Source organism: Manis pentadactyla, chromosome 9 (assembly GCF_030020395.1).
Source record: "Manis pentadactyla isolate mManPen7 chromosome 9, mManPen7.hap1, whole genome shotgun sequence".
Lineage (NCBI taxonomy): Eukaryota > Metazoa > Chordata > Mammalia > Pholidota > Manidae > Manis > Manis pentadactyla.
Window position 1 is genome coordinate 29,383,200 of NC_080027.1, and position 13,656 is coordinate 29,396,855.

The window sequence follows — 13,656 nt, forward strand, 5'->3', positions numbered from 1 at the left end:
TAGGGGGCTGGGGTTCCAGACAGTTCCAGCCACCAGCAAGCATACTTACTTGCACTGAAAAAGATAACATTCGCAACAAAATTCCCCAATGCCAATTTGAGTAAATACTTTCCCTTCGCTATTCAGGGCTCAAAACATACCTATTTTGTATTTGTAGGAGGGCAAATCAATGTTGTGGAAAGACAAAGGGTGAAGAAGAATGAGGGAAGTTTTTGGTTGGGAACACCCACACCTTAACTGAAAATCAGTCTTTTAACAGTCACATATTCCTCTTCCACAGCACAAATATGGCTTAAGAATGGATGCTAGTGAGGCAACAAGAGAAGAAGGTGGCACCTGGCTGGCCAGCCAGACTCCCCTTATAAATATACACTATTCCAACAATAAGCCTACGAGTGTGGCAAATGACTGGACAATGGAATGGCTGACCGGAGGGTCACCAAGGGAATGGTCTCTGCTGGAGTGTGGCTCCAACAGATTCTCAGGTGTGTGTCGTAGACTAAAGAACTCAGGGAGCATTGACCACCTGAGCCAAATAAGCTAATGGCCCCCTGGAATGTTCGCACATACTATCCTCTGGAAAAATCTAGGGCTGAGGGAGGGATGGTAACGTTTACCATTATGAATTACTATGCAGTCAGGCACGTCAAAAATATTTATTGTGACACTATTCATTATAGATGAAGAAAAGATACACAGTCACGCAGGGAGTGGAAGGGCTGGGTCACAGCCGGAATGAAGCTGATCCCGCTCCCAGCCCTGATGGCAGCAGTGCTCCCGCGGGGGTGGGAAGAAGACGGGAGGGGCGACCCTGACTTGCACGACTTTAATAAGGGGTTAAAAAAGCAGCCTACTCCTGAAAGCACCAAAGCCGCACCATAATTTTCTTCCTCTAAAGTACAAATACGCAGTTCCATCATCAGCCCTAAACATTTAAGCAATACAAACTTTCCCCAGGAAACACAGGTCCAAACTTTGCATTTTACACGAACAGGCGGGAGCCGTGCATGTACTTGTTCAGGGGCCACAGGCTGCTCTCGCCCACGTTGGAGGTGCGCCTCTGGCACTGCCGGCAGCGCCGGTAATTCTCACACTGGTCCAGGAGGAAGAGCTTGTCTGAGGCCCTGAGGAGAGGCGAGGAAGAGCAGGCGTGAGCAGGCGGCCCGGAGCCCTTGCCGGGGGTCTGGTTTGGCCGCCAGGGCGGGGCGGGGGGACGGTAGAAAAGTAGTCCCTGGTCGCGGCTCTCCGGGAGCTTTCCACCCGCTGGTGACCTCCGCTGCAGCCTCATCCCCTCCAGGCTGCTGCCTGCTGCGCCCCCAGCATGGCATCTCCTGCTTGCAAACCTCCGCTCTCGGTTCTTTCCCAGTAAATAAAAGCCTCTGACTCGGTGCCTTCACGACGGTCGGACCCCAGCTCCGCTCTCAGCCACACCCACCCAAGCCCTCGAAGAGCACACAGCTCGCCCACGGTCACCGGCCAGCGAACGGGGCGCCCGGCCTCCGTGTCTGCTGCCGGGCCCTGTGGGTGCGCCTTTACCTGTCAGGCCCCGGGCCAGCGTCTGCCCTCAGGCCGTTAAGCGGCCGGCTAACAGTGACCACCCCAGGGGACGGGTAAGAGCAGGCTCACAAGGAAAAGTCCCAGGCCAGAGGTCCCCGGAGCGCTAAGGGCAGGAGAGCGGGTAGGGGCAAGGGGCAGCTCCCCTAACTGATTTCCCACTGCAACAGCTTTTCTTGATTATGCATGTCAGTCCCTGGTGTGTTCCTCTCTGCTAGCAATATTTCTACCTGGCTGAATTCTGCTCCTTTTTGGAGCACCGAGGACAGTTTTAAAAGGAAAACGAACATACAATCCTGGCCATGAGTGGGGAAAAGACCCGCCTGCTTGCCCTGCTGATGGGGCTGAGTATCATGTGCTGACTGCATAAATGTGAATTTTATTTCTGCTTTTGCTTTGTTTTCTTTTTAACACCAATTCTTTCTTCCTACTCACTGTCCACAGCTCAACCTGAGTCTTCAGGTAGCAGGTCTGCGCTGGCCTGGAGCAGCTGTGTTACCTGCCACCCTAGGTTATTTCCTGTGTCGCCTCTATCCTCTTTCAACACGTTGGCCAACCATTCTTCCAACCAAAACTTGCCTGGCATTAATCTCTCTGCCTTTTACCTGCTCTCCCACAACACTCAGAATATGGCTTGAAATCCCCAACTTCCCTTCCCCTTCCAATTCTCTAGGCCAAACAACTCCACTCCTCCATTGGAATCTACTTCCCATGTCACCCCTCATAAAATATGGATTCTACCTTTTAGAAAGACAGGTGAGAATTGCCTTAAAAGAAAACCTAAAAGGAAAAGGAATGACTGATCAAGAAGCATTGCAACAAATTTTATCCATGATAAGAAGTAGTTGATAACTAGCAATTTAAAATACTGTTTTGGTATATTCAGGTTTTCATAATGTGTGTATAGATTGGGTCTGTTTCTTAACGTTCTATGAAATCATACTTCACATTTGTAAAGTATTTTAATTTTAAGCGTACTACTTTTCCATCTCTTTATATGATCACAAAACCTCCTATTTTAGCTAAGTCAAGCAATTGTTTGCTCTCCTCATTTTACAAAAAAGAAAAGTAAGACAAAAAGATTCGTTTCCTCTCCAAAGTTAGTGTCAGTTCTCAAAGCCATGACTAGATTCCCTGACTCTAGACTGAAAAGAGATGTGTAGAGAGGAGGCAGGGATATAGTATACATTTCAGGAAGATGTTCTTGGTCCCAATGAGAATCTCACTTTTTCAATCTCACTTTTTCAATGCCTTGAACCTAATCTTGAATGACCAGTCTGTAAGCCTTGAATGTGTTCAGGTGGAAACTCATTCTCCCTACTTCTAGCTAGTTATTGGCAGCAAGAATTCTCACCCTCCTCCTGCACAGTTCTCCAGGCCCCAGCAAAAGAAACCAAACTGCCCTATGCAGAGGCAAAGATTTGGGCCAAGATGACAAATTCATAACATACAACTGGAGTTGGCACTTGAAACCTATCTGCCATCCCTGGGTTAGAGGTAAGTGAACAAGGAGCAGAGGTGGTTTTCTTTGCAAAGAACTTCTGGTTCCAGTCAGGAATTACCGCTCGAAAGCCTTCTCCTCCAGGTCCCGCTGCCTCTTCGCTGTGGCACTCCTTTCCCAGTCCTCCAGTAAGCTTCGGTTGATTCGGTTCACTCGCTCCAGCTCAGCACGTCTGTCTGCCAAGTGCCTGGAGACGACAGAGTAGTCTGAGTCTATTCACAGCACTGGGAAGGGCATGTCCCAACCTTGGAAGCCCCATTCATTGCACGGTAAATGGAACAGAAAAATTCTAGTTTTGTTCACTTCTATGTGAAATATACTAAAAGGCATGAACACTGTAAAAACAGAGCGAAACTCCTAGCTCTCAAAAAATTTATGGGTATAGTTCCTTTCATCTTCAATCCTGGTTTAAATTAGCAGGATTGAAATCTTTCTCCAATGAAACAAGTCAGCCTTTAAAGCCATTAATTTCCTTTGAAGCTAGTTTCCCTGATCTGAAGAGTCATCACAAATGGATTTCCTACACTTTATGTATTTTTCCTTTTGTTTCAGCCTCTCAGCAGTCAGGAATCAGCCTACATGTTGCCACAGGCATTTTACAAGTCGGAGTAGACAGGCATACAAACAATGGCTAGAAAGGGGAAAAGAAACAGAAGTGACTAGGAAAAAGAAAATAAAATCAAGAAAACAGCTAGCATTGTGAAGAAGGTAAAAAAAAAAAAAAAAAAAAAGGCCTGTTTGGTGAAGGTCCTGTCATCAAAGAAGTGGCATCAGTATGCATCTCTCTGCAAGTACAGGGTCCCGGTATTCTCAGTATTAAATGTTTCTGCTACTGGTCTCTCAACATGTAGTTGCTGCTATTGTGAATCACCTTAAACCTGGGTTAAATGGTTTTGTCCACCACTAAATAGACAATTTTCTTCCTTTCTAATCTTTTGAGTAGTCTACAAGTACTTGCGAAATGTTTCATGGTGTATGTGGTGTAAGAAAAGTCTGTAATTGTTCTTGATTTGGGCATTTCACAAAGCAATCAAACCACAGATACTATAATCCAAGATAGATGACAGCATGTTTTACCTTTGCATTTGTGAAATCTTATTATGTGTATATGTATATATGTTTTCATAAGGTCCTAGGGAAAAAAGAGATAGCCATCTTATCTGTATATGTTACCCTGATAGATATATCTTAAATAGTAAAGACTTCTTCTCACATTTACATATGTGAGTTGCAGGGAAAATATAAACAATTTGCTAAGGAACTGCTTACACCATTCAGACGGCCACAGAGTTGGCACTCCAGAATATATGTATGATTGAAAATAAATTATTAAATTGTGTAGCACAGAACACAACTATACTTTAAATATCACCTTTCTATCTTGTCATCTCTATTCACCAGTGGAAAATCCCTGTATTGCATGTTCACATAAGTAAATATTCAATAAAACATGAAACACCTCTTATCTTGGAAAGGCAAAAATAGAGTTAAATGCTAAATGACCTGTATTTCAAATGGTACAAACAATGACAGCTGATGGTTGGATTAGGCTCACCCACATACATTCCACAGAGTATAGAAACCACTGTGGTTCTGACTGGCATGTCCCTGAGGATTAGCATTGAGCATATTTTCATATGCCTTTTGGCCATTATCCCATTCTTTTTTAAAGGATAACTTAAGTCACTTTAATTTAAATGCCTAGAAAGTAAGAAAATGAAGTGGGATTAGAGGGGAGGCAACTAGGATTCTCACAAGACTACTGGTGGAAGCAGATTGCTGCACCTTTTTAGAAAGCAAACTGTTAGAATCTGGTAATATTTTAAAAGGGCCATCTGCTTGATCCATTTATCCCAGTTTTAGGAATTTATCCACCAGAAACAAAAGAACCAATATAAGGAAATATATTTAGAATGTTTAGTGCAGAATTGTTGTAATGGCAAAATATCTGGAAACCAAGTAAATGTTCAGCAGTAGTGCAAAAGTTGAATTAGGGTAATCCGTATTATGTTATTATTATTATTAAAGAAGAATTAATTTGGTATATATGTACTGACCTAAACATAATTAATGATACTTTATTAGGTTAAAAAAAGCTTGGTTTGCCTAGTAATGTGTAAGATCTAATAGGTCTCATTTCCATTTACAAAACTGGATGGAGAAATATATATATGCATATGGTTTGAATACTTTTGTAAAGAATAGGGAAAAATGTAGAGCCTTAATACTGATTTCTTGAGGGGAGACATTATTAACCATTTTTTAAAAATCTCTCCACCAGTCCACATTATAATGAGCAAAATTGTTATATTTTTTAAAAAAACAAAAGCAGAAAAGTTTAAAGAAAAAAAAGAATAAAATGAGTTAAATACTTTAGTAGGCCTGTTTGGCCACTAACTTTTCCTCCATGAAAGAATGTAACCTTCTGTTTGCCCCAGGAAGGCCTAAGATCACGTCTTGGGATGAACCAGAGGGCAAGGGAGTTGGAAAAGGTAAGAGAAGTGAGAGATTTTGGAATAAACAGTAAAAGATACAGAAATAGAAAACAAGGTCCTGAGCCCTGCAGAAAAGGGGGGTCTACCTCCAGAGCTCCGGTCCAGAGACAGCCAAGTCAAGACCGCAGCTGGTGTTTGTTCAGAGCCCTGTGGCTCCTCAAAATGCTCTCACATGCATACTGCCATTTCATTCTCATAGTAAGGACAGGCGGACACGTGTGATCAGCTCCAAAGACCCCACGTACGGTTTAGCCCAGGTCATACAGCTTCAAGATGGCACTTTAATCCTCCTGACTCCATGTTAAGGAGAACTGGAGAAGCTAAGGGCTAAAAGCAGACAAGAAAGCTGCAATAACTTCTGCAAACAATGCAGAGGGTTCCAATCAGGCTGCAGCGGCATGCACAGTAAGGCAGAGCCACCACAGAACAAGGGATGGCTGCTTGCTAGAAAAAAAAGCTGATGACAAGGACTATTCCATCTAGCCTTTGACCCCCTTGGAGATAGATACTTGATAAGGAAACCCATGCCCGATCTCCACAGCTAGTAAAATGGCAGAAATGCATCAATCAGAATGGACACTGGAAGTGGTCTTAGAGACCCCAGGTATTCACTCATTCAGTAAAAGATTATGGAGAAGTGAGACTGGGGGATTCCTGGGAGGGGCTGGGATAGCCAGGGCAGCACGTGCCCTTGTAGGTCTTGAGGCCACGGCTGTTTATCAAGAAATATGGAAACATTTCAGTATTTCAGCAAACAGTAAGAATACAGGTATACATTGCCTGGGCAAATGCAAGACTACCCCACATCTGACTTGACTCCAAAAGCCAGGCTTCTAATTACTCTCACCTCTTAATACCAGCAATCCAACCCCACCATTAACCACAATATCCTCCATCTTCAACCTACTAGTTTACTCATATTTTCATGTCTGAGCCTCCTGGCCCAGGACATAACAGATCTTTGCACCATCCCACTGACCACTTATAAAATTTCAATAAGGGACATTTTTTCTTTTTATAAGTATAACCACCTTCTAAAAAGAGGAGATTACTTTAAGAGAAGACTTTCTGGACTCCTGAGCACTTTGATGATTTTTATAATTCTATCAAGGACCTAAGAGTTACTAAACACCTACAAAGAAGAAACGGGAGTCTCTGTGGCAATCTTGGGGGAGGAGGGAAAGTAGCAGATCTGGAAAATGGGGAGATGAGAAGAAGCCAAGGGGATGTTGCAAGGCTGTGAGCTGGTCAGGACCTTTAAAATCCCCCTTTGGTGGGGTGACCAAATAGGAAGTTTAAGGAACGGGGTGTCTGATGTTTGAATTTAAAGGTGTTTGCAGTGATATGGCACAAAGTCCCCCTCTGTGCACCTAACCCCCTCCACCACCCCTCACGGCAATCGTCAGTACAGCTCTACATGAACAGTTCTTGGAAGGAAGGGAGCTTGGTGACATTGAGAAAGGGCCTGAGTGTCAGGTCGGCGTCTACTGGAGCACAGAGGCACACCTGCGGCTCACACTGGGTTTCCAGCGGAGAGCTGTTGGTATGGGCAACCCTATTGGGTGGTACTGTAAAGGGAAGGGAAAATGCAGAGATGTAATTGGAGGGACAAGAGGAATCAAGAGAGTTTGGTTGGGTTTTTTTCTTTTTAGTAACTTCTCATAGGGTGAATTGTGAGGACAAAACAAGATGAAGAATATAGTAAGCTCAGATATTTTGCACATAGTAATTTCTCCATGTGCTCGCTAGTATTATTGCTTCTCTGCTGTTGTATGAGAAGAAAAGGGAGGGTGGCGGGCATAGGGGAAGGGAAGAGGGGGAAGATCCAGGGCCTCTTACTCTTTGCGTGTCCTACGAAGCATCTGCAAATCCCGCTTCTGGTCCACCAGCTGGTGCAGGATGGCTCTCCTCTTGCGGCTAGCAGCTGCCTCCAGCTGGTGCTTCATGCAGTCCTGCTCTTGCTGTCTCTTTTCTACCACCAGCTCGCCCTCATCCTTGCCGAAGATGGGCTCAGAAGAGTCTGGCTCAAACACGGGCAGCTGCGGGCGTTTCTTCTTTATCTGCAAAAGGGACGCACGTAATGCAGATCCTAATTCTGCCGGGGAATAAACTTTCTGCACACACTGTGGCATAGTGAAATACCGATACCTCAGACGAAGGAACAAGGGCCTCAAAACCCCCCAAATGGATAGCACAAAAGGGTATTCATAACGTTACAGTATTCGTACATTTTTTTTAGAATGCTGATGAAGCACAGCTTCACTGTTAAAATAGTAATTGTCCCCTTACCTGTACATCCAAAGCTCTCTTGTAACACCTGGTTTCTTCCATCTTGTCTCTTATATATTTGGCTCTTTGTGCAGTGAGTCTGGCCATTAAGAATAAGAGGAAGTGGGAGCACAACTCGTTACAGTCTTTAGTGATGCGCAGTAACATCATCAACACGTGTTTAACTAATAATAAAAATCAGAGCCTGGTAAATAAAACGTGATATTTCCTTCTAGGAGCTTTCGTGTTAAGAAGGAAAAGAGTAATTCAAATCCAGAGGCTAGTGGACGGTGTGCCGAGCACAGGACAGACAGGACAGGTATAGGCAGGTGATCATCTTGCCCAAATACACCACCAGGACAGGCATCCTCCTTCCCCCAGGCTTTAGAGAAAGCTAGATAACGAGGCATACAGTGTCTCTTCATTCTATAAAGTGGTTCATCCAAAGATTCCTCCTAAAGAAAAGTGATCTTTCCTATTATAAATTATGATTCTGTTACATGTAACCAACAGGGAACCCTCATGATCTGTGAATTGAATAGAATGGAACATACATTTTATAGAAATGTAATTTTTTTGGTCACAGAAACTAGCTTATTGTCTGTCTCAGGAGTTTCTGTCACACTACAGTAGCCTTTTTAATCGCTCTTGCGGCCTTAGTAGCAGAAGTGTGTTTTGAACCGTAGGTATGGTTGAACTCTGTGGCCCTGACCCTATCCCAGGCCTCAGACGACCCAAGCAGGACCAATCAGGACCAATCAGATTCTCTTTCCTGAAGATTTGGAATTAAGACTTTCATTCATTCCAATTTGAGCCGGAACGAAGGTGATGCCATTTAAGGAGCTGTGGGTGTGAGCAGAGGGAAAGCTTTTTTTATGCAGATTTTTAGTCCCTGGGTTCCCCATATATTCCTGCTCTGAGGTTCCATGGACTACCCCTGCTTACTTATATTAAACCCTCAGCTTCGCCTTGAGATCACCTGGGAACAGCTGGGAATGACGGCTGCTCAAGACAAACCCCTTCCTCCATCTGCCAGGGTCAGGGATCGCAAAACAATATTGTATGATTAAAGTGATCATAGTTGGGCAATTATTACTAGCATGATAATTATAATAATGATGGCTTTTTCCATTTTTCTAATAAAATGTTATGCTATGCTGCTGGGTTCATTTGCTCAGTTGGTTACAGGTGTGCTAATGAAACTCCCAATGAGGATTCAAACCCCCATGGAAATAAGCTCCACATGAAAATTCCGAATCGGTTTTTCAGAGCATGTCTAGTTAGACTCACTCCTCTGTGAGCTGCACTTGTTCCAGGCGGTCCATCAACTCTCTGTTTTGTCTTTGCTTTATTTCCTTTTCCTGTCTGTTCTCCATTTGTTTCAAGAGACTTTGGGAATATTCTTCTTGCTTGCAAGCATTAACCTCAGGACTGAGTGGCCGTTTATCAAATAGGAAGGATTTCTACAATGAAAGAGAAGCAATGAGTTTATTCTTGAATACCAAAAAGCAACAAACACTAAAGGTAGTGATTCAGAAGACTAAAACCAATCAGGATGTATTTATTAATGTGTCATATTTGCCGGGGCTCCAACACATCGACCAGCTAATGCTGGGGCCACCCACAAAATAACACAAGTGTGCTCAAGGACGGCTCTGAGCCGAGCTGGCCAACGCCCCATATTTGAGAGAGAGAAAGGATCTCATGGGGCAGGGTCCTGAGTTAGATGGGAACACAGATGGGAAGGAGGAGGAAGTCTGAATGAGCACAAGGCACAAGCAAGGGCTGAGGGGAGGTTGGAAGAGCGAGACCCAACACCTGCTCAGGGCCTGGCCATTCTAGACACTGTGATCACACAGTGGCTGGGAACACAGGTCCACAGGGCGCCTGCCCTCACGAGGCCTGCATGCTGGGGCAGGAGACAGAGCCGACAAGGAGACGATACATCATGTCAATGAGGATGGTGGTAAGTGCTGTGAAGTCCCGGTCATGGCAAATGACTGGCTGGGAATAGGGCTACATTGGTTGGCTTTTCCATGGAGATGACTGAACTGCCTCCACAGCAAGTAGCCGGGGACCTGTATCCCATACAGAAGGAACGCAAGTGAAGAACTCTAGATGGAGACAAGATAGGCATGTTTAATGAGCAGAAAAAAGGCCTGTGGCTGAGGCATAATGAGAAAGAGGCAGAGGAGCAGGCAGGGGCCAGACCTGATAGGTCAAGGTAAGGCATTTCTATTTTATGTTAATTTGATGGGAGGCCATTCCAGGCTTTAAACAAGAAAATGATATGTTTTGGTTAACAGTTTTAAAAGGTGGCTTTGACTGTTGCCATGTAGAGAATAGCTTGTAGGGAGGCAAGAAGATAAACAGCAAGCCTAGTTCAGGAGGTGTTGCAGAAGTTGGGCCTTATAATGTGGCTTGGATAAGGTGGTAACATTGATGATGAAGAAATGTGAAGAGACATCGGATACATTTTGGATGTAAAGGCAACTGTACTTGAAGATGGTTGGATGCTGGGAGCAGAGGATAAGGAGTATGGGATCCCTCCTAGGAAGGGGTTCGTGCAACTGTCTGCCTGGAGATGCCACTTAAAGTGGGAAGGATGAGAGAAGAACAGGTTAAGGAGGAGAATCAAAAATTGCTTTGGTCTCTTAAAGTTTAAGATATCTGCAGATATGTCAAAGAGGAGCTATGAACTGGGCAGTAATAAATACCATCTGGAACCTTATCTGAGGGGAGAAAAAGATGACACCTAAATCTCAAAATCCCCAGGCTCTCCCTCCCTCCCTCCCTGCCACAGCTGCCTGGAAGGTGCTTCCTTCATTTGCTTCTTTTCCCAACTGCTGTGTACCAGAAAGTCCTCCCAGATTGCTGGTCGAGGACAAGTGACCCTTTTTACCCCCATGGTGTCCCGTACAAAGATTTCTCACAGCATGTATTACACCACACTCTTAGTCTCTTTAAGCCTGTCTCCCCCACCAGCCTGAGACTACTTTAGAGAGGGACCCTGCCTTTTCATCTTTGCATTCCTGGCCAGCAGCACAGTGGCCAGTTCATGGGAGCTCAGTAAATGTTTGATGATGAATAAAGGAAGTACATCTTATTAGATACATGTCCAGATGACCTAGACAGTGGTGTGAAAGGAGGAAGATTCAGGCAGAAACAAAGGCAGGCACTTAACGATTAGAAAAATCAAATCAATAGAGAAGCAGGTGGCTCACCTCCATCTGAAGCGGGGCCTCTAAAACTTTAATGTGCCTGCGAATCACCCGGGGATCTTATTTAGGTGAGATTCCCATTCTGGAGGTCTGGGGTAGGATCCTAGATTCTGCATTACCAGCAAGCTCCCAGGTGATGTTATTTCTCTTTAGATCCGCTATTCCCGGGGCAATACTTTGGTACACTGCCCCACCACATGACCCGGGTGCAGGGTGAGAATTACTGTAACAAGTGCTGTGGTGAATAATAGGAACTATACTGGGAATATGAACATGTGGAGACAGGCACTGGACAACTCCTGCCCGAGGACAAACTTCATCCTTGCGCAACCCACTTTTCGCCTCTGCCATTTAAGAAATGGGACAGCTGGGGTCGGGGGGAAAAAAAAGAAATGGGACAGCCTGCGATAGAGGATGTATCCAAATATTCAGAGATAGGCAGGAATTAGCAATAGAAATTTTGAAAAGACTCTTACATAAAATGCAGGTTTCTCATTCTTGTGGACCCTCACAGCTTCAGCAACTCCAAGGTTATAGGCAGCATTTTTTTAATTCTGTTCTCTGCTAGCCAGACTTCTCATCTTTGAAAAAAAAAATCACCTCTTGAGATAGAGCCTTTAAAAGTTCCATTTTATTACATTGAAATAATACAACTAAGGTAGAAACCTGCCTTTTGGAGGCAGTGGTACTTTCTGATGTCTTCATAGCTTTATAAAAGTGGGTTGGGGACCCAGGAATCCCACTACTAGCAATTTACCTAAAGAAAACAAAATCCATGATTCAAAAAGACATATACAACCCTATGTTTATCGCTGCATTGTTTGCAATAGCTAAGATATGGAAGGAACCTAAGTGTCCATCAGTAGATGAATGAATAAAGAAGATTTGGCACATAAACACAATGGAATATTATTCAGCTATAAAAATAAAAGAAATCCTACCATTTGCAACAACATGGATGAATCTAAAGGGTATTATGCTCAGTAAAATAAGCCAAGTGGAGAAAGACAAATACCACATGATTTCACTTATTTGTTGGAGTATAAAAACAAAGCAAAGCAGAAGGAACAAAACAGCATTAGACTCCTAGACACTGAGAAGTGACTAGTGGTCACCAGGGGGGAGGGGAGTGGGCTAGGGTGGGGAGGAGGGAGAGGGAACTATTGAATCATCATGATGTACATTTGATAATAAAAAAAAAGTGGGTTGGGGAAAGTCTTTTATTTCCTGTCCTTAGGCTTTTGGCAACACCTCTGTGCCTCTGTGGGGATCATAAGAAGGAATGGAAGATTCCATAAGTGGTTCTCTGATATCACAAATGCAGGACAGGGCAATAGGTCAATTATTGGGGACCTCAGAAATCTGGATAGTGCCAATGAGAAGGTGCCATTCTGTCTTTGCCTGCTTGAGACAGGTGTGAGTTTGAAGGCAAAAGCCTTCACCAGAATCGTATTTTATCAGAAACTAAAAATAAAGTCATATACATCCAAGAATTCCACCTTTAAAACTCAATACTTATGGGTGGGGTGGGGGGAATCACTGACATATGCAAGCATCCAGCTGCCTGGCTATTCATCCCAGTATTGTTCATTCTTAGTGAAAACTTGGATACAACATAAGTTACCGTCCACCAGCAGAAAGTAAATGATGGAATATGTTACAGTACAGACATACGATGGAACATTTCAAATGACATTTTATAATCATGTTCTACTGACCCACATTAAACACTCTGTAATCAACGTGTTGAACTACCTGGTGTTTGAAGAAAGCCTCTTGGTCCTTCAGCATCTGGTACTGCTGTATGAGTTGCTCATCCTCGGCCTCTCTCTTCCGCCTTTCCTCACTGTAGTACAATGGGGAATTGCGCTGCGCTCGTTGCAAACATACATAACACATTTCCTGAAATAGAGCAGTTTCACAGCAAATTGATTTTTACCTTTTACTTTTTTGCCTTCCTATTCCCTTCACAGGCTTTCCAAAGGCTGGGTGTGCCAAGAAGCATACTTTATAAAAGGACATATTGATGACAATTAGCGAAAATGAGGTTTGTGGAGTGGCCCCACAAATTCAAGAGGATTTACTGAATACTCATTTGATAAGAAGTGTTTAAGTAGAAAGAGATATCCCAACCCTATTTCCATTAACTAGTAGATTTTGAGTAATGGATTTATCACAGTCCAATTTGGGACTCTGAGTCATTGAGCCAAACCCATGTATTAAAGAAAGAACAATTCCCAGAACCCTCTTTGAGAAACAGAAATCAGTGATTGGGGTTTTGTTTCTTTGAAGACACTGTACCTGTCCTGCCCTGTTATGATCCTGGCAAGCAGGGGTTGGAGAAATTTTAGGCTTCATTTCATCATCACTTTTCAGACAACCTGGAGATGATAAGCTATAAAAACAATGTAACAGTAATTAATGTTTAAAACAATCTGACATCTAGAGCAATGATGATTTTGGAGGCAAGTATAAACATAAAAGAAAGAAAAATATCTCGGTGGTTTTCTTCAGAGCATCTTTTTGTGTATAAGTTAAGAACCTAGGCTTTGTGTCTGATAAACCTGAGTGTGGATCTGTTTTTTTTGCTTACAAGCTGCCTAGCATTAGACAAGCT

The 13,656-nt window shown here is 43.6% G+C and overlaps 1 protein-coding gene across 1 annotated transcript in view; it reads right to left on the reverse strand.

Moving 5' to 3' along the window:
- Nucleotides 1-641: 641 nt before the first annotated feature.
- CCDC81 (coiled-coil domain containing 81) overlaps nt 642-13,656 on the reverse strand; it is a 39,657-nt gene continuing 26,642 nt past the window's right edge. Inside the window, 8 exon segments of the mRNA XM_036906980.2 lie at nt 642-1,124; nt 3,117-3,242; nt 7,390-7,610; nt 7,840-7,918; nt 9,109-9,281; nt 11,516-11,620; nt 12,795-12,941; nt 13,341-13,434. Of these exon segments, the coding sequence (XP_036762875.2) occupies nt 983-1,124; nt 3,117-3,242; nt 7,390-7,610; nt 7,840-7,918; nt 9,109-9,281; nt 11,516-11,620; nt 12,795-12,941; nt 13,341-13,434 (1,087 nt within the window). The 3' untranslated portion in view covers nt 642-982.